Consider the following 27,441-nt stretch of genomic DNA (forward strand, 5'->3'; position numbering starts at 1 on the left):
CTAACCATGATCTATAAATCTGTTAATAGCTGGATATTCAAAGGGAGCCCACATGGCTCTACATAACCCATGTGCGTAAGGCCTAAAATTAATATTATGTGTTGCTTCGACATCTGGTAAAACTGAGAGGGCCTCAAATGGCCTCACTGTAAGTTCCCTGCCATGCTCTGCTACTGCAGGTAAGGTTCCCAAGTGAAACAATTCTTATCCAACAGACCAGGTGCAGTTCCTGCCCGTCCCCCAGCAGCAGGTTTTAGTTCCCTGCCAGTCATGGAATGATGCATGCAAGCTAATCGCATCCTCCTGCAAGAACCAAGGGTGACCCCACGCTCCTGATACTACACAGCCTGCCTCTCACAGCCCCTGGCTGTCACTCTGCTCCTCAGCGCAACCTCATGTGCCCCTTCATGGGCTGTGGTGTCCTCCTCCCCTTGGCAGTGAGTATATGTGACTGTTCATCTCACCTGCCCAGTGTCAAGTGCTGTGTGTCTGGCTGTCCCTGTAACCTAGAGCAGGAATCCCTCCCTCACCACAGGGGTGAAAGAATGTGATTACATCCATTAAAAGTAATGGCAAAAACTGCAATTACTTTTGCACCAACCTAACACTACATGTGGTAACAGCTGATACAAAGGGAAAGATGGACCCTCCACAGGGGCCTTTATACTGAACAGAACTTCAGGTTCATAAAATCATGTGCACTTCAAGCTTCTCCTAATCTGATCACCAGTTCCCAGTGCCCAAAATTAGCCAAGTCATCTCACCACCAAAATCAAAAGTGTCCCTTTGGTAGCATACGTGGGAAACAGTATTTTCACTATAAAATGTAGTATCCTTATTCATAAGCATAAATTCTTTGGGGGTAGGCATACATACTCTTTAAGCCTAAAATGTCTCAAATAACCAAAGAGAAGAAAGACAGATCAGCAAATTTATGGAATGTGTACCTGTTTACTTTTTGTGGGAGACTGCCTGTTTTCTATATGGCCATCGATGAGCAATGACAGCACAGATAACTACTCTGGTATTTCAGTGTCTTCCATTAAGCACAGAAATCCACCTTTGGTAATGATACTTCCCTTTAGGAAAAGCCCTAGTCAAATCAGAAGCATTTATATAATTAACCTTGATATTAAAATGTAAACATTGTTATAAAACACAAATTTGATCATTATTCCACCTGCAAAATGGATTTCAGTTCATGGGGTGGGAGAGTGGGCGGGCAGGTGTGTGCTCACTCAGGACTTCCCTGGGGTAACCCGATCACGCAGCGTTACTTCAGAACAGATCTCTGTTCTGTACCTTGGAAGAAGAGCTAGAGCTTCAAGTTGTTTCTGCTTTAAAATCTTAAATATGGGCAATGAATACTCTTAAGCTCTAACTATGCTGTGTGAGTTCATTTTCAGGCCTGGAGGTTCAGTAGAATAATACTTGGGGGAGCAGGCGTGGAGCCATGTGGGTCTGAGGTCAGCCGGGGAAGAAGCTGCCTCTGAGGTCTAACTGCTAAAAATTCTCTTTCTGAGACAATATACATTTAATCCTGATACTAATCACACTGACAAAAAGTAAAATGTCCCTTGTCTCAAGAATATAAAAAGGGAGTTGCTAGGCACACTGTGCTCACTATTTAAATATTCTACAGACAACAATAAAACACCTCTGAAACAACAATAAAAGATCGTTTCTCCCTCTCCTGGATTCGTCTTCTCTCTTCTTTAATCAATGGATGCTACAAAAAAAAAATGTGCATGTTACCAGCAACCTAATTTCAAGTGCAACATCATGAAACTTCCTATCTCTATTTATTCTATCTTAAAAAAAAAAAAAAAAAGAGGCAAGGGGCGGCGCCTCACGCCTGTAATCCCAGCACTGTGGGAGGCCGAGGCGGGCAGATCACTTGAGCACAGGAGCTCAAGACCAGCCTGGGCAACATGGCTTTCCTCGTCTCTACAAAAAATGCAAAACAATTAGCTGGGCGGGGTGGCACACGCGTGGTCCCAGTGACTCGGGAGGCTGAGATGGGAAGATCACTTGAGCCTGGGGAGGTCAAGGCTGCAGTGAGCCAAGATTGTGCCACTGCACTCCAGCCTGGGCGACAGAGCGAGACTCCGTTTCAAAAAAAAAAAAAATTATCTCCTCTACAAATTTTTTTTTTAACTTAGCAGGTGTGCTGGTATGTGCCTACAGTCCTAACTGCTTGCGGGGATGAGACACGAGGATCTCTTGAGCTCTCAGGAGTTTGAAGTTACACCGAGCTATGATTGTGCCGCTGTACTCCAGCCTGGGTGACAAGTGAGATCTTGTTTCAAAAAAAAAAAAAAAAAAATCACATCTTCCTTTGCCTCTAACCAGTACTCCAGCTCTGTGCAGGCTGAAATACATTCGGAGTTAATAAAATACTTTAGACCCTAATTCAAGGCTAGGAAAAGAAGAAGAGCAATGAGTATAACTAAAAATAATTTTTATCCAATTCACAGAACTTTCACCACTAAATTAATATTTTCCTTCAAAGTAGCAACAGAGAGGGCTATGTGCTCACTCTGATGAAGGTGGCATTGCTCCAGATATTTTTGGAAGCTTCTAGAATCTGACTGAGACCCTGCTCTACCCCCCGGCTGTAGGTGCACGCATGTGGATACACACTCACACACTCTCCTCTCTTTGTTTATAGCCTCACTCGGCTTTGAATCAAGAAGCATATTATCTAGCTTAAAAACTAAAGTTTCTCTCTCATCTGGCTAGAACCAAAGAACATTTTGTTTTTTTAAACCACCTTTTTTAAAGGTGGTTTTTTGCTACCTTTTAAAAGTGGGTGCCAAAGACCATCCTTGCTCATCCGAATTTGTTTTCCTATCCTCCGCAGAAACGGAACTCTAAGTTTTAGCTGTTTTAATGGCCACCATAACACTGTACTTCCATACCTGCCCTGTGCAATTCTGATGAAAGGGAGGTGTCACGTGGCAGTTTTTGGAAGCCTTCCTTAAAAAGCTGGGCACACACCATTAGCCCTCCGTCACCTGCCACCTGCAGTGTGTGGGTGGTGACTGTACTGAAGTGACCTCTTGCACCAGGCAGGCCATGGCCAAATCCAGGGGGTGGTAGAGCAGAAAGGTAGAAGGAGCTTGAGTACCTGAAGGCTAAGTGGGGTGCGGCCAGGCTACCAGGCTAGGACTGCGCACCCTGGGAATTTTACGCAAGAGAAAAAAATTGTATCCTATTAGAGCCACTGTTACTTAGAGTCTCTATTACAGACAAACCCAATTCTGGCTTTTATAAATAATATTTTAAAAATAAAACCCATGCTCTCTATAACCAAAGATTTCTTATACTGAAGATACTCAAAAGAACATGAAATTTAAAAACAGGTAATAAGGCCGGGCACAGTGGCTCACGCCTGTAATCCCAGCACTTTGTGAGGCTGAGGCAGGTGGGTCACCTGTGGTCGGGAGTTCAAGACCAGCCTGGCCAACATGGTGAAACCCCTTCTTTACTAAAAATACAAAAAAAAAAAAAAACCCAAAATTAGCTGGGCATGTTGGCAGGTGCCTGTAATCCCAGCTACTCAAGAGGCTGAGGCAGGAGAAATGCTTGAACCTGGGAGGCAGAGGTTGCAGTGAGCCGAGATTGCACCACTGCACTCTAGCCCAGATGACAGAGTGAGACTCTGTCTCAGAAAAAAAAAAAAAACATAATAGAGAAAAAGAATGGGCCATGGACTTCGGGGGCTTTTCTAAAATAGGCATGCCACAGATCTCCAGCACTGAATAAGCAAAGAGATTCCCAAGGTGCCCACTTAGGACAGTATTCACTTGGATGATTAGCTTTAGGGGTTTTCTGAATCTATTGAGTCATTTTCTGAATCATTACATTACTGTCAAATAAACATAGGAAGTCTACATGAGATAAGGACTTAGCATAGTTGTATCATGTCATACCATGCACAGGAATATCCACATACCTTCTGAAGAATTCAAACACACACACACGCACAGCAGAAGGCAGCTAGAAAATGCCTGCTTATGATAAAACTAGAAAAGCAAAGTGTAAAACAAAAACACGCCTCGAGACTTACGTGGTTATCTTTATAATAGTAAGAAAGGACAGGAAATCGCCGTCTACTCCGGAATTTGGAACTCCCCACTATGATGTGTGCCGTGGCCGATTTGGGAACGTACAGTTCAGTAGGATAAGAGTCACAGACCTGTCACCAGAAAATACAAAGAGATTTTTAGGCCATCTAGTAATGCCCTGCGAACTGCCCCCAGAAATTCCACTTCACCACGCTTACAGGTACATCCTTAAGTTCCTTTAACCATGTTACAGAGGAGGCTATTTCGAGGAAACTCAAAGCCACTTCAGAGGAAGGAAGTGCCGCTGATTCTATGTAATCATTCTGAAGGAACGCAAGCTACCCTTAGTGTTGTGTCCCCGTGCACTGTCCCCTCTCTCCAAGGGCTCTTTGTGCAAGACCAGTGACAATGAAGCCTTCCTTTCATCAAAAAGAGACAAACTGCAATTTTGCACGCTGGCTGAGAAAATCTGAGCTGCCAGGATTTGGTTGAAAGACAGAATGACACCGGGAGACAGTTTTCCTAAAACATAAGCACACTGGTTAAGCCAGAAGGTTACCTCTGTGGCTCTGACACGCCCAGTGTGCATTCCTGACCCTGACACATCACACAAGCTCATGCCTCCCCGGACACTCCTGCCCTCCACCTTCCCAAATCCCATCCGTTCTTCAAGGGCCAGTCGAAGTTCCACCTCCTTCGGGAAGCTTCTTCCTTGACCTTTCAGCCCATGCAGATTTCCTAATGTGCCACACATGACCGCGCAATGTAACAGCTTGATTTTTGTTTCTTATGTGTCGATTTGATAAGTGGTAAGGATCGATGTACTCTTTCTACGTATTCCTGAGAGTGATTACCACAGTGGAAGGGTGCCTTGGAAGGATCTTGCAATTAAGAACCAGAAATCAGCAGTTTAGAACCTGGCTCTGACTGAGCAACTTCATGACCCTGGGGAAGCCAAACTACACGGTGCACTGTGGTTTGCTAATCTCTAGAAGTGATACTGCAGCAACAATATCTCATGGGGTTGACAGATGGATCAAATCCGGTAACCCCCATGGCAAAGCAGTTTATAAACCACTAAATCCAAAACAAATGTTAGCGGTAGCAACAGTGATAGCAGTTGAGGCTACTGTTGCTCAACACATTTTGCTTTCACTTCAGTCCATCAGTCTTTTCGCAATGTGAAGATCACCCACATGGAAGTGTCCTGGGATATGTCAGGCACCTCTTTACTTCCTGGATGTCAAACATCTTCCTCGTCATCTCAAGGGAGTCCTCAAGTACGTGTAACAACAGGGGTGTACTAGTCCATTTTCATACGGTTATAAAGAAACACTTGAGACTGGGTAATTTATAAAGAAAAAGGTTTAATGGACTCACAGTTCCACATGGCTGGGAGGCCTCATAAGCATGGCAAAAGGTGAAGGAGGAGCAGAGGCACGTCTTACGTGGTGGCAGGCAAGACAGCGTGTGTAGGGGAACTGCCCTTTATAAAGCATTAGATCTTGTGAGACTTATTCACTATCATGAGAACAGCATGGGAAAGACCAGCTCCCATGATCCAATTACCTCCCACCGGGTCCCTCCCATGACATGTTGGGATTATGGGAGCTACAATTTAAGATGAGATTTGGGTGGGGACACAGAAACCCATATCAAGGGGAAATACTTTATCTGCAGGTCCTGTGTCCATCTCCACCCACCCTTATCACTCTGGAAGATGGGGTTGTAGGGGTTGAAAACCCGCAACTGAAATCCAAGCCTCTTATAAAGTCTTCTGTGATGATGCCTCCCTTGCTGACCTCCACTGTCTTTGTTAGCAGAATAGAAAACAACATAGAGCAGGGAATAAAAGGGCCACAGAAGAGATGTTCACAGGCCCAAAGTCTAATTTCAGGGTTCTACCAGACATTTTAGGAAAGAAGATTACCAAAGAGTTTAACATGGGCTGTGGCACTGACACTCTAAAGGAAAATCTGCCAAGAACAGAAGGCTCAACGAACTTGGACTCAGAGAGCTTTAGCTGGGAAGACGGTCATAAAACACGGCACTCCCTCCCCCTTGCCAATTTGGTGTCTGAACGTCCATGAAGTCAGCCAGCTAGAACACTATGACATGGACCACACCTGTTTGTTTGAGGTTCAAGAGACATGTAGTCATTGCACCAGACCAACAACATTTTCCTAAAATAACAGTTTTTAAAAGGAAATGAGTAGGTTTTCAGCAAGTTGGGAATTACCTACATTCTTCCTTGTAACAACACTAAGGAACTGCAAAGTTTCATGATTAAATAACAGTAACATGCAAGATTTGTGAACATGCTTATTTCACACAGCCTCTTTGAAGAGCAAGAGGTAAGCTCCTGCTAGGCCCTTTTATGGTCTTCTAAGGCTAAATAAACACCTAGGTTCACTGGCATCACGGCCCTGTATGCACCATAGCTGGAATGAGACCAAATAGAGAAAATCAACACCCAGAGGCCCACTCTCCGTGGCCCCAACTCATGGCCCTCTTGATTCACAAAGGAGCAGGAAGACCAACTCCTGCCCTCTAAGAGCACCAGAGCTCTCACTCTGCAGAGTAGAGGTATGTAGATTTTGATGGCTTGGCATGTGCCAGGACAAAGAGCTCAACAACCTGCGCCCAGTCACCAATGGCCAGGCTTGCATCAGATGTGGAGGCCTCCCCTCTATGAACACAATACCAGTTACGAGGATTTCTGCCTTCCCCAGAGCACTGGGTCTAGGGGAAAAAGCTCCCTGCGTCACAGCTTAAGTTATAAGGCATTCTGATGAGTACTTGCTTGGGGAACTCTAAGAAGCTAGAATGCCTTTGAGAAAGGCAGATTTAGGGTGTCAGTTAACATGGGAAGATACAACCTCTTACCAAGCCAGAAGCATGGATATTTGTCCTGCTTTCATCAAAGTAGACAGCACTCTCAAGTGGAAATTAAAATAACAATCCTACCTTGAAAATATAAAACACCACTGAAAGGAATTAAAGACACAAGTAAATGGTAAGATACCTGTGTTCATGCATTGGAAGACTTAATATTGTGAAGATGTCCATCCTACGCAAAGCAACCACAAGGCAATCCCTATCAAAATCTCAAGGGCATTTTTTGCAGAAATAGAAAAATTCATCCTAAAATTCACATGGATTCTCCAGGGACTCCAAATAGCAAAAAACAATTTTGAAAAAGAATAAAGAGGACTTACACTTCATAATTTCAAAATATAGTACAAAGCCATATCTATTTTGCAGCAATCAAACAGTGTGGTACTGGAATAAAGACAGACAAATAGGCCAATGGAATAGAGAACCCAGAAGTAAACCCTCATGTATATGGTCATATGATCCACAGCATGGGTGCCAAGACTACTCAATGGGGAAAGATTAGTCTCTTCAACAGATGGTACTGGGAAAACTAGATACCCACATGCAAAAGTAAAATAAAATAAAGATGGGTCATATCTTGTACTATATAAAAAAATTAACTCAAAATGGACTAAAGACCTAAACATAAGACCCAAAAGTATTAAACTCCTAGAAAAGAACATAAGGGACAAGCTTTATGACATTGGAGTTGGCACTGATTTATTATGTATGACAGCAAAAGCAGAGACAACAAAAGAAAATACTAGACAAATGGAACCATATCAAACTTAAAAACTTTTATACATCAAAGGACACAATCAAAAGTGAAAAAGCAACCTACAGAATGTGAGAAGCTATTAGTAAATTGCGTATCTTAGGGAAATCAAAATCAAAACCACAATGAGATGCTAACTCACAATTGTTAGGATGGCCGCTGTTACAAAATGAAAGAATGAAAACATAATAAAACTAGTACTGGTGAGCACTCAGATAAATTGAAACCCCAGTGCACTGTGGATGGGGATATAAAATTATGCAACCACTATGGAAAACAGTATGGAGGCTCTTCAGGAATTTGAAAATAGAATTCCTACATGATCCAGCAATCTCACTTCTGGATGTATGCCCAAAGGACTTGAAAGCAGAATCTCCAAGAGACACTTGCACAACCATATCCGCAGAGCATTATTCACAGCCAAGAGGTGGAAGCAACCCAGATGTCCATCAAGTGATGAATGGATAAGCAAAATGTGGTATATCATTACAATGAAATATTATTCAGCCCTAAAAAGGAAGGAAATCCTGTTACATGCTATAACACAGATGAACCTTGAGGACATTAAATGACATAAGCCTGTCACAAAAAGAAAATACTGTATGATTCCACTTACATGAGGTATCTAAAGCAGTCAAATTCATAGAAACAAGAAGTAGAATGATGGTTGCCAGGGGCTGTGGTAAGTGGGAATGGGGAGTTGTTTAATGGGTATAGAGTATCAGTTCTGGAGTTGAAAAGTTCCAGAGATCTATTATAGTACAACAATGTCAATCTACTTAACACTCCTAAACTATACCTTAAAAATGACTAAGATGGCAAACTTTATGTTATGCATTTTTTAAATCACAATGAAAAAAGGAAAAACAATCTTAGCATTGACTGCTGCCATTTTTGCAACAAGCTCACAGAGTTGTAGTCAAAATTCTGACAATACATAATGCACACAATGATGCAATATATGTCGCTAATTTTCAAACACCTCAGTATGCCTCTCAGCATTTTGTCTGGTTTGGAAAACCACCTGACAAAATTCAGAGAGAATATGAGAAGTTCAGAGGAATGGAAAATGTTTTTCTCCTGAATTTTCTTTACATGCACTCTGCCTTAGTTAATGAAAGTGGATTAGTCAGTTAATCATTTTACCATTTTTTAAAATGAATAAGGAAACCGATTTTCTTTGTGCTCCACTAAATTAATTGACCTTCCTGGAGTGCCCACATCCCTTGGTGCTGTCCTGGCAAGGGGAATCTTTTGGTAACTCTTTCACTCATTCAACAAGCTTTTACTGAGTACTTATTATACGCCTGGCATTACTCTCAGCTGCAAGAGCAGAAATGAATAAGAGTTTTTGGCCTTGAAGATTTCACACTCCCAGGACAGCTGATCTTTGTTAACCGGGTTAGAATCTTCCAGTAAATATATTTATCACCGCAGGCTACTAGCCATCTAAGATGCAATCCAAAAGTGTCACTCAGACCTCCAAGGACGAATCATTCATCTGAGCACTTTAGGGTAAGAGTTGTCAGAAACTGAGAGATATCTATACAGACAATCTTCTTAAACATTTCAGTGCTAAAATTTATTTCAAGGAATTTATGATGAACAGGGAGAAGGAGGAGGTTATGAACAGGATAAAATGACATATATGTGAATAAAACAAAATAATGCATGATACATAAAATATAGCTGTGCAGAACTGAAATAAATGAGCTTTAATAAACTGACTGGTTTGGGTTGTATTTTATATTTTATTCCAAGATTGTTAGATTAAAACTTTAACCTAGCAATGAATACGAATTACTTTATTTAAATAAAGACAATTTCAAGGGTTAGGTAAAAAAAGAAATCTGAGCTTAGAGACTTAGACTACCGTAAGCATTTGTCTTATAAATAGCGATGGTGGTAAGATGATACAGATAATAGTAATAATTAGCCTGCCCAAGGCCAAAGAAAATAGCAGAATTGGTTCTAAAATCTAAGTTTTGTATTCTACGTCTGCTGTTATTTCCACCACCGACAATTGTTTCTTTTCCATCAAACGACACTTCTTGACCCACCGACCTCAAAGGATTTGTGAGAAGAAATAAGATAAGTTGTCAAACAAGAGAGGAAAAAGTAAATGTTTTCTCAGCCATGGGGTCAAAAGCAAAAGGAATGGATTTGGATATCTCTCTCTCCATGGATAATTAGTCAAAAATTTTCTGAAATAAGACAAATTGTGTTCTCTTGCTAAGTTAGCGACAAATCAGGACACATCATCTTCCTCCCATTTCAGTGATATTTGCAAAATCAGAAAATCCCCTAGGTTTTTACCTTTTCTGCTTCAAAACAGTTTGTTCCTTGTTAGTTTTGTTTTGCTGTGTGTTGCTTCTGAAAAGAAATGCTGAGTAACTCATGTTTTGCAGTCTGTGCAATGTAGGACTTAAGTGACTATATATGAGTCATGTTTATGCGCTAATTCTAGAAGGAAATCTCATCAAAAATAGAAGAACCTGTATTTCCAAGGAGACGTTATTCCACAAGATGTGGTTCAGTCTCATTTTCTTCCTTGCCCAAGGATGTGTCACATTAACAAAAAGAGTATCCAATTTTCTTTACTAAACTTGGATTTTCCTTTCTTTCATTTCAAGGCTAAAAATTCACTGCAAAAGTTAGCTTTAGTATGAGAACAAATTAGTCTGATTACATGAGTCAGATACTTTATAATAATTAACTCTATGGTCGTTAAATTTAAGTGTAATTAAGAAGAAGATTCAGTGTCATGCAAGTGTCCATTCTAGCCCAAATAATCCATAAATTCAAGATATCCTGATGAATTATGTCAAAGAACTGACTTTTAAGATATCAAGATTATAAAGCCATAATAATCATAACTGGTAAAAATGTAATTGTGGGATTTATACAGCGTCAAATTGGGACAAAGTTTAGCAAACAGACCAGGATTAAAAAATAAAAAAAAAAACAGTATGCTAAAAGACAAAACATGGTAAGAAAGATTGACAACTCAAAACTTCTGAAGACACTTGGAACAGTGTATCAGAATCTCCTGAGACAAGATATCTGCAAGAGCTATAAATTATAACAAATTATTGGCTACATTATATAAAGAACTACAAATCAACAAGAAAACAACAAATAATCTTATAGAAAAAAGAGCAAAAATGTGAGTAGATAATTCACAGAAGAGTCAACATGAACGGCCAAGAAACACAAGCTTAACCTCACTAGTCGATCAGGTCAATGCAAAAACCACATCGAGATCCAATTCATACCAATCAGTTTGGCTCAAAGTTAAGACCAGTTAATAAATCCACATGGTTATATAAATGAAACAATACCAAAAGGTGCATAAAATGCTACAAATAAAAGCAAAGGAACAACAATGCTAAACTGCATCCAGTGGTGCTTGAGCAGGAGAAGAAATCCCACTTTCATCCTTGTGTCCTATCCACCCCATTACCAACACCACTCTAGGTTATCACTTTTGGGCAAACGTCTTATTATTCTCCCTCCTTTGTTAAGCCAAAAGGTATTATACTATATTCACCATATTGTGCCTTGCTTTTTCTAACCTAACAATATATTTTAGCAATCTTTATCAGTACATAGGAACCTTCCACATTTCCTTTAATGGTTATAAACTAACTTAATCATACGGATAGAGCAAAAATTATTTAGCTGGCCCCCATTCCAAGAATTAGGTTCTTGGGAAGTCACAGTTTCCAAGAAACTAATTAAAGATATTTGGGTTTCTTCTAATATTTACTATTATGAACAATGCTTCAAAAAAATAACCTTGGGGTCCAGGCATGGTGGCTTACCTGTAATCCCAACATTTTGGGAGGCAGAGGTGGGCAGATCACTTGAGGTCAGGAGTTCAAAACCAGCCTGGCCAACATGGTGAAATACCATCTCTACTATTACTACTACTACTAATAATACAAACATTAGCCGGTTGCGGTGGTGGGTGTCTGTAATCCCAGCTACTTGGGAGGCTGAGGCAGGAAAATTGCTTGAACCCAGGAGGCAGAGGTTACAGTGAGCTGAGATCTCCCCACTGTACTCTAGCTTGGGCAACAGAGTGAGGCCGTCTCAATAAAACAAAATAAAATAAAATAATAACCTTTGGTATCAGTGTGTGTGTATGCTATTAAATCCACAGAATAAATTCTCAGAAGTGGCACTGTGGGATCAGCAAAGAAGAATACCAGCGAATATCACATCAATACCAACTGTCAGGGAGTCTGTGCCGTAATGAGAACTCATATCTTGCAAGCAGGTCAATATGTCCATGCAAACACTTTAGAAAAGAATTTTCCAGAATTTAGTAAAGCTCAAATCTATATACTCTCTAGCTCATAAACTCTACTCCTAAGTAGAAACACAATATGCTACAAGACATATACAGCCCACTTAACAGCTTTATTCATGACAACAAAACACAACAAACAAAAGAAAAAAAGAAAGAAAGAGGGAAGGATGAATAATTTTTAAAACTATGCTATATTTGTGAAATGGAATACAACACAGTAGTGAAAAATGAAGGAATCAGAGCTATCAGTATCAACAGTTACTAATCTCTCTATGCCTTAGACAATTACTTAATCTCTCTGTCATACTTTCTCCATTTGTAAAGTAGAAATAATAATAATACTATACATAGAACAAATATTTGCTAATATTTATGAAGTTTTTAGAACAGTACCTGGCATGTAGTAACTATATACATGTTTCTTAAATGAAATGGATCACAAATACAAATGTTACCATGTTGAGTGAAAAGTCAAACTTCAGAAAACTATATACAGCATATGCAGACCAAGTACAGACAGTATAAAAACATGCAAAACAATACCACATACTACTACAGTAAGTCCTTGCTAAACAATGCCCTTAGGTTGTAGGCAATTGCATCTTTAAGCAAAAGAACATAAAACACCTTTTTTTTTCCCTCATAGCTATCACAAAATGATGTCGAGCAAAATGATGTTATTTGAGAATATCCTGTACATCGTTTCACTCAAAGTCGCAGTTTCCAAGAACCTACTGACATTAAGTGAGGCCTTCCTATATTTAGAAATGTAGACATGCTATAATAAAGGCAAAGGAATAGCAATGCCAAACTGCAGACATTGATGCTGCAGCAAGAGACAATTTGGAAGGAACATCTGGGAAATTAACTAGCACTGGTGATGTTCATTCTTATACAGCACATGGATCCCTGGCATTCATTCCGTTATTCTTCAAAGTCCTGTGTATGCCATAAGTGTGCCATAAGAAATAAATAACTTGTTTTCTTTTTTTCCTTCTCTACTTTGTAGGATGATTTAAGTAACTTTTATTCTAAATGAAAGATACTCAGTGGAGGAAAAGCAATAGGTTACATACTTCTGAAATAATTACAAGCAAATACAGGGAAAAACCATCCAGTCATAGACATGAAAAAGGAAAAAGCATAACTGACAAAACATACAATACAAGATATCTAGAACAATATCACAGATAGTATTTCACCGCAAAAAAGATTTTCAGATTGAGTAAAAAAATCTAACCAAACTCAGCTTAAAAAGACAAAACATTTACATAAGAAGGTTAAAAATAAGGGGTTAAACAGAGCTCCACCAAGCAAATTCTGACAAAGAGAAAGAAACAGTGGAAATATAATCATATAAAATAGAATTCAAAGTTTAAATAATTCACAGGAAAAGGGATATGTGAAACTGACAAAAAGAATACACCAAGCAGATGTCCTTAATCATTACGTGCTAAGCAGAGTAACTTTAAAATATATAATGCAAACATGTTAGGACTTAAGGAGAAAATGTCCAATCACAATCATAACAGGAATATTTTCACATACCTCTGTCAGAATCAATTGAGCAAAGAGACCAAAATAATAAGAAATTCAATTTAGATAAATGCGAAATTTCACACCTAAATAATAGAGAATACACATTTTTCCAGACTCAAAATATTTATTAAAAATAGAATACTGTGTTTTATGATGACATACGTCTTCAAAACATTCCCCAAATATGAATTCTATAGGCCATGTGCACTGAATGCAATATAAGGGACTAGAAACTAACAAATACTGATCAAAAACAAAAACATCAGTGTCCTCCCTGTCTGAAATTTTTAAAACAATTAGGCCCTTTATGCCTTTTGGTAGATTCTGGAAAGATTTTTCTTATAAAATAATTTAAAGTTGGGGGAAATTATACACACAAAGATACTACATCAAGAATTATTCATATGGCAAAAAAAGTCTAAATAATCTAAAAGCCCTCTTTAAAAAATTTGAGAGAAGGTTTCATTTTGTTGCCCAAGCTAGAGTGCATGGCGCGATCATGGCTCACTGCTGCCTCAACCTCGCAGGCTCAAGCAATCCTCCAGCCTCGACCTCCCAAGCAGCTGGGACTACAGGTGCACACCTCCATGTCCAGCTAATTTTTTAAATTGCTTTTGTGGGAATGGGGTTCTCCCTGTGTTGCCCAGGCTGGTCTCAAACTCCAGGGCTCAAGCAGTCCTCTCGCCATGGCTTCACGAGCTGTTGGGATTACAGGCATGAGCCACCATGCCTGGCTTAAATGCATATTAATAAAGAAATACTTTAGTACTTTACAGTACATTCATTTGATGGACTACTGTACAATCATTTCATCGATTGTTTAAGTACCATATAGCAATGTAGCAAATCCTCGTGAGACTGGGCGAGATGACTCACACATAATTATAGCAATTTGGGAGGCCAAGGGAGGAGGACTGCTTGAGCCCAGGAATTCGAGACCAGCCTGAGCAACATAGGGAGAACTTATTCCTACAAAAACTTTGAAAAATTAAGCAATTATGGTAGCATGTGCCTGTAATCTTAGCTACTCAGGCGGATTGCTTTGGATCCGGAGTTTGAGACTGCAGTGAGCTATACTGCACTGTACTCTAGCCTGGGTAACAGAGTGAAACCCTGTTTCCTTAAAAAAAAAAAAAAAAAAAAAAACCCGAAAGAAAATCCCTGTGACAAGGTCAAGAAAATACCCAGAATTCAAAATATGTAACTGGAAATGGTCATTTATCAGGAGATAAAATACAAATGGTCAATCAATACATAAAAAGCTACAACTCAAGAAATCAAGATATGAAGATTAAATTAAAATAACAAATCACTCATTATACCATCAAGGTATCAAAAGATTTTTAAAAACTAACTCTTTACTGGTGAGGGTATAAGGAATCAAGCATTCACAATTGAGAATTTATAGACATTGGTACAACCTTTCCACAATTATTTTTGACAACATGTACAAAACTTTGTGCAGGTGTTTTGACATAAAAATTATATTAAAATTCTATCTTCTAAAAAAATTAAAATATGGGCAAAGGTATAGTTACCAGGATGTTCTCCATTATTTAAAATAGTGATGAATAATGACGATCTAAATGTCTAAAACTTAGAGAGCAGGTAGATATTATTTGATACAGCCATACTTAGGTAATACTATGCAGTGTTTTAAAAATATAAAATATAATTATTGACAGAAAAATGTCTCAATATGTATGTGAAGAAAAGCAGAATATAAGGCACATGTAATGATTCCATTTTTGTTATATATGTTTAAATAGGTTTGTGTGTGCAAACATAAAAAAATTAATACACACATTAAAATCCCAGAAGACTATTGGCCAGATATAATAACAGTGGCTATCTCTGAATGATGGCAGTTTTAGGTGATTTAATATCCTTTTGCTCTATGTTTTCCGATTTTCAATAATGAATATGCATTACTTACATATGAAAAAAGTTATCAAACTATACAGATGAGAAAACAACTGAAGGAAAATTTTAAAACAGAAGAATGTTTTAAAAATGGGATGGTGGGTTTGGGTTTTTTTTTTTTCCTTTTGTAAACTCTCTAGGATGTTCTCACATTACTTTTGTTACTTAAATATTTTAAAAATTAACAGTGAAACCACCCCTGATCTGTAAGCCTGTCATTAAGGAGAAGATGGGATTAATTCTGCCACTCTAGCTTCCCTGCCTCTCCATATTCCTTCCTGTGAGTGTAGACATGTTTCTCTAGGGAAGCCTCTTGGTGACCTTGTGTACCAAGCAAGGACTCAGTGAGCACATAGAGAAGCCGGTGCCAAACTGCCTTCAGAGTCTCCCTGACTTGCCCACTAATCACTCACTACGCTATAAAAAGACCTGATGGGAGAATGAGATCCTGGCCAGCTCTCCCACCAACTGCCTGTCCACAAGGCCTGCCACCCGGCCTCTCTGGGTTTCAAGTTCTGCAACCGTGAGATGAAGGGTCTGGAAGGGGTGATCTCTATAGCAGGTTCAAACGTTTTGATTCTAGGTCCAGGTTGGAAATACAGCTGGCACTAACCAAGAGAGACCTGGAAATCCACACATGGATATCTACAAAGAGCTGTAAAACCTGAAGGAGATAAAAATAAAGGGATGCTAAGCTGGCTGAAATCCTAATTTCATGTGGCTTCAGTGTTTGGGTTTCACGCACTCACTCTGTAGTCTCTATTCACATCGCTGAGCTGCCAGTAATGATTAGGGAGGCCCATCCGCTTGTATTCTTCACTAAGATCGATCAGCACCCAGCCTTGCTCTCTTTCTTCTTTATCCAGCATGGGGTTGAATGAAAAGCAGTATAACTCCTCATATTTCACTGCAAGAAAAGGTAGGATAAAGTTAAATCAAGCTTAGTCAAAACCAGAGCCAAATCTCCCCGAAAACATTCTGTCCCACCTGGAGTGCCCTGAGAGGCCATCCCAACCCCCACCCCCAGCACACTCCTGGGAGTAACCTGTGTGCAGTGGACAGGGTCCCCCACTTCCTCCCACCAATGACAAGATGACCTTGGGGTATCTGAACTCAACTTGGCAGTAACTTCTTTCCTTTTAGAACACAGGAACATCTCCATTTTGTGCTTTTTTTGTTGTTGCTTTAAAAGCAAATATATTTTCCAGACCACATCAAATATGGAACATAAAAATTAAGAACATATGCATTCATTAGGCATGAAGATTCCATTTTTTTAATGCCCATCAAGCTTGGATTTGGGATGGCCTCTCAGAGGCAGACACAAGGCCCAGGCCAATTGCACATTTTGATGCTCACAGGGTTAAAAAAGAAAAAAATAATAAAGTTGAAAAAACTCTGGAATATGTTAAACGTTTGCATTGGAAACATCTGAACTTTAAACAACTACATAAATATCGTAATTGTGCTGCTCATTTGCGTAAGATTCATTAAAAAAATCAATTCAAACTGCACAGCGCTGTGCTTGTGGGATGGGAATCGAAGGCTGCATCATGATGTGGCTTCTTTCAATCCTGTCGTATTATCTCTGTCTTTATACACCGCCTTTGATGCTTGTGAAGCCCAATAGCCCCACTGTTTCCCTCTTTCCACTAAAATCTAGGATTTGATTTTCTTGCTCTGCTCTTGCCATTTAAGAGACCAGCACTATCCAACAGAAATATAATGTGAGCTATGTATGTCATTTTAAATGTCCTTGTAGCCATATTAAAAAAAAGTTAAATTAACAATCTATTTTATTTAGCCCAATATATCCAAAATCATTATCACTTCAACATGTGCATGATATAAAACTTACTAATATTTGATACATTTTGTTTTGTGCTGTCTTTGAAATTTCACGTGTATTTGGCACTTAACCGCACACCTCAGTTTGGAGTAGCGCTGAACAGCTATCTGTGGCCAGTGGCTACCACCTTGGACAGTGCAGATCTAAGCATTTCTGATGATAATAAAGGATAGCTGATACTCAGACCTTGTTTTGTTCCAGATTCTGTCGCAATTAAGTGCATTAATCCAGTTAGTAGGCAACATTGATGGTCCTCATTTTACGGACGAGAAATCTGAGGCAAACGGGAGGCACACTCCCTCCCTCAGAGTCACACAGCCAGTTACCGGAGAGTCCAGGTTTAAATGAGACATCTGGCTGCAGAAGGCCTGCTCCTAATTGTAACACACCCTCCCCAAACGCAGATCCTTCTCTCTTCTTCCTTCCTCGTTCCAGTCCCCTAATCTTCCTGTTTTTCTCCAATATATTTCTTTCTCATAGCTTTCCTAGGTCCTCCTATGTCCTTAGCATAGTGATAGTATTCAGTGTGAACAATTTAAGTTTCCTAAATACATGTATGTGTAGCCCTTTATAGAATCTTGCCACCAGCAAGAGGCTGCAGCAACACACAGGCAGCCTGACATGAAAACTCAGGTTTCAAACTTGTTTTGATTGCTATTGAGATGACTCATCTGCATGGAAGAGGAAAGATAAGGGTCATATTTTAAGCAACAGATTTCTTCATTTTTCTTGAGAGTAAGAAGCAACTGCTGTATGTCAGTGAGATAAATTATATTCTATTTCAGTCTTTCTCCATGTCATGTTTCTAAACTTCAAAACTTAGAGTACGGACTATTTGGACAAATAACAAAATACGCACATCCAGGTGTGCTCACACACAAACCAGAGCAGACGCTTTCCGTAAAATCAATTTCTTATCATCTTAGCTAATGTTGCAGACAGCATGTGAAACTTCAGATCCTGTTCTGGGAACAGTTGGCTCAACATTGACACATCTTTTCCATCTCTAAGTACCATTTTCATGACTCAGGCTTCTGCTACCATAATGTTAACCACAAATGCAAGTTGTTTAGGATGCCAAAAGAATCTCTTGAGAAAGCCTCCGTTCCCTGAGTGAAAGAAGAGCTACTGAATATGGGGTAATAATGGCAGTGAAGTTCTCTTTGTTAAATATTTACAAATAGCTTTAAAGGTAGAAGAAGAAAAACATCCTATGACTACTGACAGTTTTCTGTGTGTGGGCTGATACCTGTTTCCACTGGGAAGAGGCAATGAAATTATCCATAAATTACAGCAAGAATAATTTATAACAGACATTAAGCAGATCACTCTTGAACTAGGAGACGTTAGGATGGGTTGATACGGCAATTATGAAATTTTCCCTTTTTTTAAGGAAAAGGGTGATCAACCAATCCTTATGCCCAATTTAAGGAAAATTGTACACGAGGGCCAGGAAAAGCCCATTTTTGTCAGCCAACAGTCATGTCAATATGGGCAAGCTTCTTACCCACTGGCAAGCCCAGATACAGCCTGCAGACTCTGCCTACTCTAAGAAATCGAAAAGCGCCACTAGCACAGATGAAAGTTTTACTGAATTGTTCCCATGTCATAATTTTCTGTTCTTTTCGTTCTCTACTTTTACGAAATATTTAGCAGAATGTTTAGCAATTAGCTGGGAGGCAAGCTTAAAAAAAAAAACCTAGGGCTTGACAATCTTTTTTTTTTTTTGCTTACAGACTTTTTAATAATATATTGATGAATTATAGTTTCATATATTTCTGGGGTAAAAAGTGATGCTATGATTTTTTTTTTTCTTTTTTTTTTTTCAGACCGAGTCTCGCTCTGTCGCCCGGGCTGGAGTGCAGTGGCGCGATCTCGGCTCACTGCAAGCTCCGCCTCCCGGGTTCACGCCATTCTCCTGCCTCAGCCTCCGGAGTAGCTGGGACTACAGGCGCCCGCCACCACGCCCGGCTAATTTTTTGCATTTTTTTTTAGTAGAGACGGGGTTTCACTGTGTTAACCAAGATGGTCTCGATCTCCTGACCTTGTGATCTGCCCGCCTCGGCTTCCCAAAGTGCTGGGATCACAGGCGTGAGCCACCGCGCCCGGTCAAAAAGTGATGTTATGATTTTTGACTACAATGTGGAATCATTAATTCAAGCTAATTAACATATACATTGCCTCAAGTATTTAACATTTTTTGTAATGAGAACATCTGAAATTTACTCTAAGCGTTTCGAAATGTACACTACTGAACTATTACCTATACTCAACACACTGTGCAATAGATTTCAAAATAATGAGACTTATTCCTCCTGCCTGAGGCTTTGCACCCTTTGACCATCATCTCCCCATTTCCCCCACCCCCAGTCTCTGGTAACCACCATTCTACTCTCTGCTTCTACGAGTTTAACTGTCATAGATCCCACATGTAAGTGAGAACATATGGTGTTTGTTATGTTTGGCTTTTTTCACTCAACATAATGCTCTCTAATTCCATCCATGTTGTCATAAATAACACAATGTCTTCCTTTTTAAGGCTGAATAGCATTCCATTATTTATATATACCATGTTTTCTTTATCTCTTCATCCAATGATGGATACTTAAGTTGATTCCACAACTTGGCTACTGTGAATAGGGCTGCAACGAAAATGTGAGAGCAGACGTTTCTTTAACTTATAGATTTCAATCTTTCCAGTAAGCACTCAGAAGTGGGATTGCGGAATCATACGATAATTCTATTTTTTGTTTTTTGTGGAACCTCCATCTGTTTCCATAATGGCTGTACTAATTTACATTCCCACCAACAGTGCATAAGCATTCTCTTTCCTCCCCACCCTTGCCAAAGCTTTGTTATCTTCCATCTTTTTGGTAAAGGTCATTCTAACAGTTGTGAGGCGATACCTCACTGTGGTTTTAATTTGCATCTCCCTAATGATTATTGAGGTTGAACATTTGTTCATGTATCTGTTAGCCATCTATGTCTTCTTTTCAATAATGTCTCTTGAGGTCCCTTGTCCTTTTCTTAATCAGAGTACTTGTTTTTTTTCCTATAGAGTTGTTTGAGTTCCTGACATATTTTGGGTATTAATCCTTTATCAGGTATACGGCTTCCAAGTCTTTTCTTCCATTTCCTTTGTTATGCAGAAGCTTCTTATATTTTAGATAAATCTTTAATATTTATGGAACCTGAACAGAGAGAAAATATTTGCCCACTCTAGGAAGGTCATATCCCTCAGCTGATTTTCTACGCACTCTTAAAACACGCATGTTAAAAGCTCCACTGGCTTTTCCCATCACAGTCTGAGCCAGCATATCCAACTAAAACATCTTCTGCTGTTAGTGACCAGCAGCTTTCAGCAGGAAGTGCAACGAAGGCCTCACCCTAAGGGGCCCCATTACACAAGAGCTCCTCCAATAAGAAGCAAATACTCAAAATGCCTTTGGACTGTGGGAGTAAACTGAATATGCACCTTTAATTTTTAAAAAACATTCAGAAAAAGTTAATGTGGAAATCTTGGTATTTACAGTATCATATATTATCTACTTAAATCATATAACTAATGAAACAGGAGTCCAGCTTTAATGTTTTTCTACCCAGAAAGCAAAATGATAATTTCTAAAATACTACACGAAATTAAGGATGAGTAACAGTTTGGCTGTTTCTAGGAAGACCAAATCAGGGTTTCAGTTGAAAGCATGAGCTCAACCCAAACACAGAGATCCATGTTTTGGCTGATCTTATTCTAGCACCGGTGTTCATTGTGCTCCCCTTAACCTAGGGAAGCCTATGGCACTACAGTGCAGCTCAGTCTCTATTGCTCTCCTTGGCTCCTTCACTCTCAGATAACCCCACTTCCTACTTCCCATAGAATATGCAAGACATCAGGTACAAACTCTCAACTTGGAACCACCAGGTGAATAAATGGGGCTGCATCCATATACAACCTTTGCTCCTTCTCTCCCATATAAAGGAAAGGGTGCTCCTTCTGCCAAATAAGGGAGAGATGTGGGTACAACAAAACATTAGGGAAGGAAGGAAAATAACCTAGCTTGTTCCCTAGGTATCAAGTTAAAGGTTATAAAAACAGAATATTTAGGATAAATATATGGAGTAATTGCCTCTCATTACAGACTAACTGGGAGAAGCAATAAATAATGTAATATTAAAATCAAAAGTATTTTAAAAATGAAAAGAAAAAACAAACATGAATCAGCATCAGCAGAATGTGAAGGGTGGGAAAGGGAAGGGAAAACTTACCAACAGTCATCAGGACACAGAGATGTGAGCATTTTTTTAAATAACCAAAGTAACTACTGAAAGCTAAATTGCATCAAACATTATGCTGAATTCAGGCAACTTAAAATAACTGTAGTTGAGGCCGGGCGCGGTGGCTCACGCCTGTAATCCCAGCACTTTGGGAGGCCGAGGCGGGCGGATCATGAAGTCAGGAGGTCGAGACCATACTGGTGAACACGGTGAAACCCTGTCTCTACTAAAAATACAAAAAATTAACCAGGCGTGGTGGCGGGTGCCTGTAGTCCCAGCTACTCGGGAGGTTGAGGCAGAAGAATGGCATGAACCTGAGAGGTGGAGCTTGCAGTGAGCCGAGATCGCGCCACTGCACTCCAGCCTGGATGGCAGAGCGAGACTCCATCTCAAAAAAAAAAAAACAAAAAAACAAAAAACTGTAGCTGAAAAACCATTTAGAGTGGGGTGAGAAGATAATACAGCTATTACTGGATTTTGCATATTTAAAATAAAAATGAGGATGCCTCACCTTATCTGTCTGTTTTAAGCAAACAAGTGTTGAAATTAAATATTAGGACTGTTAAAGCTAACACAGTGGAAAAGGGCTGCTATGCTCTGATAAAAAAGAAATTACCACTGCAAAAATTGCGTAAACATCAATGACTTATATAAGGAATATAAAAAGTTACCAATAAAGCAAATGAGACTACTTCAATCATGAGATTTTTTCTAAAATAAAAAAATATCCAAAAGAACTGGGGACTAAAATACTGAAAAGAAACTAGTTTAGGAAAAGGGGGAAAATAAACAAAAGAAATTATTTAAGTGTTGAAGTACCCACAAACACTAAAGAGGGAAAGATAATTGATACAAAAATAAACAGCAGGAGGCAAATTGGAGGGAAGAGAGGAGAGAGGACATGGGAAAAGCTGAAGGCCTCTGAGAAACGGGTCTTTTCATCAGAAAAGTTCAATCCTTATTAATACATTAGATCTATAAGGTTAACTGATCTCATTTGAGCCACAACCCTTATTTTAACCTAACTTAGTTCTTTACCAAGAATGAAACAGCTTCCTGCATTTGGGCATGTTATGTTTTGCCTGAGATCTTCTACAGTCTGTGATCAAATTGTTATCAATCTTTATTCACACAAAAAGCAAACCAATAAAGTCTCTAATTTTTTAATAATTTGATTTACCTTATACCAGAAATCCTAACTCAGTAAAGAGATAATTTCGACATTTATTTTAAGTTGCCTGAATTCAACAGAATGTCTGAAGCAATTTCCCTTTCAATAGTTACACCGGTTCTAAAACACCTCACACCTCTGTGTCCCTCTGCTAACAGCTGGAAACTTTTCTCTTCCCTTCCCCACCCTTCGCATTCTGCTGATGCTAAGGTTTGGGTTTTTTTTTTTTTTCTATTTTTAAAGTACTTTTGATTTTAATATTAAATTACGACAGCTTTGAAAATATCTCCTTCAGAGACCTTGACTTAAATGAATTCCCAAACATTTCTTCTTATGTAAAAAACAACTGTTTTGTCCTCCATAGCAGCGGTCCACAACCTTTTTGGTACCAGGGACCAGCTTTGTGGAAGACAATTTTTCTGTGGATAGGGGGTGTGGCTGGGGGATAGTTTCAGGATGAAACTCTTCCACCTCAGATCATCAGGAGCACACAACCTATATCCCTCGCATGTACGGTTCACAATAGAGTTCATGCTCCTAAGAGAATTAATGCCACCAATGATCTCACAGGAGGTAGAGCTCACGCTTGCACGCCCGCCACTCACCTCCTGCTGTGCTGTGCCGCCCGCTTCCTAACCCGCCATAGACTGGTACCTGTCTGCGGCCCAGGGGTTGGGGACCCCTGCTCTGTAGAACCTTACAGTTAGCTGGGTGTCCATAAATAAACTGAAAAAATGTGAACTTTGTTGGTGACTAACCAGAATATCGAGAGAGCTATATTTTACTACTAGAATTCAAAGTACATCTCCCTCACCAACCACACACACACCCTTATTCTCATACCCTTAAAGGCAGTGGAGGGTGTCTTTTATAAAATATCTTCAGATGGTTCTGAAAGACCACCCCATCCCCCAGTTGAAGGCCGCTGTTTCATGTCTAACCCCTTCCACATTTCCCCATCTCCCTCCAGAGTCAAAGTCCTGCTTCCAAAGTTACAGCCTATAATATGCCCTAATGTTAGCATTGCCTTTAACATTACACTGTGAACTGCTTGTGATCTGTTTCACCTTCCCACACTTATTAAAGCACTACATTTTAGGCAAACTGGCATTTCTAATGCCCATGTTTCAAAATGCTGGTGATTCTTTTTAACTCCTCTTAGGTGATGGCTTTGATTCAATGAATGACTATGATTTCTTTTAGAAAAGGTAGCCAGTCAGATCTCTGTCTACATCTAATACCTAACTCGTAAAACTTCATCTTTTAAGGAAAAAGTATCTCTTTTCGAAAATGAGGGAACACAGTAATTTCCCTCTCAGGGATCCTCACGGCGAGAGTCTTGGCACTCGCTATCTCTGGGCCATGACCCTCCTGGTCCCTGTGATTCACTCATCCAGCTGCTCAGCCCTTTCCCAGTTCGCCGGGCTATTCCTAAATCCCATTAATCTGCTCAGAGCACATTTATCACCTAGTACTTCCATTAATCACATTAATCAGTGACACAGAAACTGTTAGCACAGAATTCTCCTCACATTATCTGCTGCATGCAACCTAATGTACATCTTCCCAGAACTTCTGTTCCGATTTCAGTGCACCCTCCAAAAAGTTCAACTGCTTTTCTGCCTTACTCTGCCTTTCTTTTAACACACTTGGATGAAAAAGCCTCAACCAACTGCCTTTAAAGGGTAACGGTGCAAAGTAAAAACTACCAGATTTTGACAGCTCCCTGGCGTCATTTCCATTTAGTAACTTTAGCTCTTAGCTACCTACAAAGAATATGGACAAATCATAAGAAACTTAGGATCCAACCAAATGCCTTGAAAAGTTTATAATTGAACTTCTTGTCCTGAATCAAAAAGCATTTGGCAAAGTAATTATCAGCACATATCTTATCTCCTTTATTAACTACTTCTGGGTAGTGCAACTTCTATATAAATGATCTCTTTTCACTGTATTCTTCCAAGAAACGTAGAGTATAGTACAGTATATTTCTTTTTTTTTTTTTTTTTTTTTTGAAACGGAGTCTCGTTCTGTCGCCCAGGCTGGAGTGCAGTGGTGAGATCTCGGCTCACTGCAACCTCCGCCTCCCGGGTTCACGCCATCCTCCTGCCTCAGCCTCCCGAGTAGCTGGGACTACAGGCACACACAGCCACGCCCAGCTAATTTTTTGTATTTTTAGTAGAGACGGGGTTTCACCGTCTTAGCCAGGATGGTCTTGATCTCCTGACTTTGCAATCTGCCTGCCTCGGCCTCCCAAAGTGCTGGGATTACAGACATGAGCCACTGCGCCTGGCCGCGTATATTTCTTTTAAGGAAAACAACACCACAACTCACACAAGCCACACAGAGAGGCAAGAGAAGCGAACAGTAAGCTATAAATCCGAAGAGCCCAAGATGAGGGCTGCAACAAGATAGCAATGGCGAGAACATATCTTTCAAATCCAAATGCTCTTCCTACCACATTGTTTTTTTTTTTTTTTTTTTTTTTTTTTTTTTTCAGGAGAATCAGCAGATGCACACCCTGAATAGTCACTGATGCTAGTCTAGTTGTATCAACCTTGGAAAAAATAGTCACTGATGCTAGTCTAGTTGTATCAACCTTGGAAAAAATAAATTATTATCAAAAAGCAAAGGAGGTGCAGGCATGGTAGTTCACTCCTGTAATCCGAGTACTTGAGGCCAAGGCAGGTGGATTACTTGAGGCCACGAGTTCAAGACCAGCCTGGCCAACATGGCAAAACCCCACCTCTACTAAAAATACAAAAATTAGCAGGGTGTGGTGGTGGGCACCTGTAGTCCAGCTACTTGGGAGGCTAAGGCATGAGAATCGCTTGAACCCAGGAGGCAGAGGTTGCAGTGAGCTGAGACTGCACCACTACACTCCAGCCTGGGCGATGGAGCAAAAGTGCCTCAAAAAAAAAAAAAAAAAAAAAAAAAAACCCAAAACCCCAAGAAACAAAAAAGCAATGGAGACCAAACCTTAAAAGCATCAAGAGGGAGAAAACTGCGCTGGAACTGTCTGATAACATTTTCCACACAAAACAACTGATCAGTTCTGTCACTGGCCCCATTCAAGGTGGCTCGATTACCACAATATAAGAAGCGCATAACTTAAGGCAATTTCACCCCAAAAGGAAAACATCCTATAACCCCACCAAGATTAAGTTAATACTAAGATTCATGAAAGAGACTCACATAATAAATAACTCGGGGGAGACTCTAAAAAAACAAGAAACTCTGTATCAGATGATCATTCGGGCTTATCCTCACCTGAGAACGAGACTGACACATAATCCCTGAACCCCTATCATTCCTAAGCACCATACAAATTCTTGAACGTGATTTGCAAATTTTTAAGAGAGGTTCCATATTAAATGCCGAGTTCCTCTGCCCTACCTGGCCTTGCAAGGCGTATCAGGGAGATGTACACGTCGTGGCAATCTCTTTCCTGAGGTATGATGAGCTGTATTATCTGAAAGTTCTTGCAGCGAATCAGCAGAGGGCATCCGGTAGCAGTTGTTGCCTGTTTCTCAATGGTGGAAATCTGACTGTGAAGAATCTAGAACCAAATGTTAATGTGCATAAGCTAAGCACAAATAACTAATGAATACGACAAGGACTAACATTTCTTTGTGGCTCAAAGAAAGACAAGAAACACTCCCCAACCTCCAGCTAGCTCAACCCTTGCATTCAGATGACAAGCACTGAGATGTTCCAGGTAAGAATCAACTTCCTAAATTTATAATTTTATTTTTCAATACCAAGTTTCCTGATATCCAGGATAGTTATTTTGAAGTAAACCATTCAACATATAGATTTGCACAAGTCCAGGTAAGGAAACATTTTGGTAGTCAAATGTCGAATGCACTTAATAGCTAAAATTAAATAAGGTCATGAGAAGTTAGTAAAATAAACTTCTGCACTCAACACGAGTTAGAGATGGCTCCGCTGGGAGGTGCCACCATGCTCCTTAATTCCACATGGAATGTTCGAGTTCTGTATCAACATGGGATTGTTGTTTTCTAAGCTGTTGGTGGTCGGGCAGGCTGCAAAAGAAGGGATTTATTTTATCTTTTTATTTTTTTAATTAATATTTTTATTGCAAATCATAGGTGTACATATTAATGGGCTACAGTGTGATGCTGTGATATATGTACATCATGTGGAATGATTAAATCAAGCTAATGAGCATAGCCATCACTTACCTATAGTTTTTTGTTTTTTTTTTACAATGAGACCCTTGAAATTTACTCTCATAATTATTTTGAAATATACATTACTATTGAGTATGGTCACCTTGCTGTGCAATAGACTTCCAGACTTTTCCTCCTGTCTTTTGGAAACTTTGTGCCCTTCAATCAATATCTCCTCATTCCCTCCCCCTCCTCTGCACTCCCAGCCTCTGGTAAAACCATCATTCTACTCTCGAAAGAGGAGATTAACTTTAAAGGAAATCATACTGAAGTGCATCTCTGGTGTTACAGGAGGGTCTCTGCTCAGTCTTCAATAGCAGCATTTTAATCTTTAAGTTTCCCCTCCACTAAGAAGTGCCTGCCACCTTCCGCTAAAAATGTACCACTGTGCACGGAATACAGAAAAGGGAAATCTGCAATTCAGGGATGTCATGATTGGGTTGCTGAAAGAATAATA

At 39.7% G+C, this 27,441-nt stretch overlaps 1 protein-coding gene across 3 annotated transcripts in view; it reads right to left on the bottom strand.

Annotated features, from left to right (window-relative positions):
- The window catches only part of MTMR7 (myotubularin related protein 7), a 119,470-nt gene that overhangs the window by 48,285 nt on the left and 43,744 nt on the right, over positions 1-27,441 (bottom strand). For all 3 annotated transcript variants that reach the window (XM_031014053.3, XM_055349131.2, XM_055349132.2), the window contains exons 3-5: positions 26,188-26,350; positions 16,249-16,406; positions 4,073-4,201 (exon numbers count right to left, since the gene is read on the bottom strand). In XM_031014053.3, the coding sequence (XP_030869913.2) occupies positions 4,073-4,201; positions 16,249-16,406; positions 26,188-26,350 (450 nt within the window). The remainder of the gene's footprint in view (positions 1-4,072; positions 4,202-16,248; positions 16,407-26,187; positions 26,351-27,441) is intronic.

The sequence above is a fragment of the Gorilla gorilla genome, chromosome 7 (assembly GCF_029281585.2).
Source record: "Gorilla gorilla gorilla isolate KB3781 chromosome 7, NHGRI_mGorGor1-v2.1_pri, whole genome shotgun sequence".
In the NCBI taxonomy this organism is placed as follows: Eukaryota; Metazoa; Chordata; class Mammalia; order Primates; family Hominidae; genus Gorilla; species Gorilla gorilla.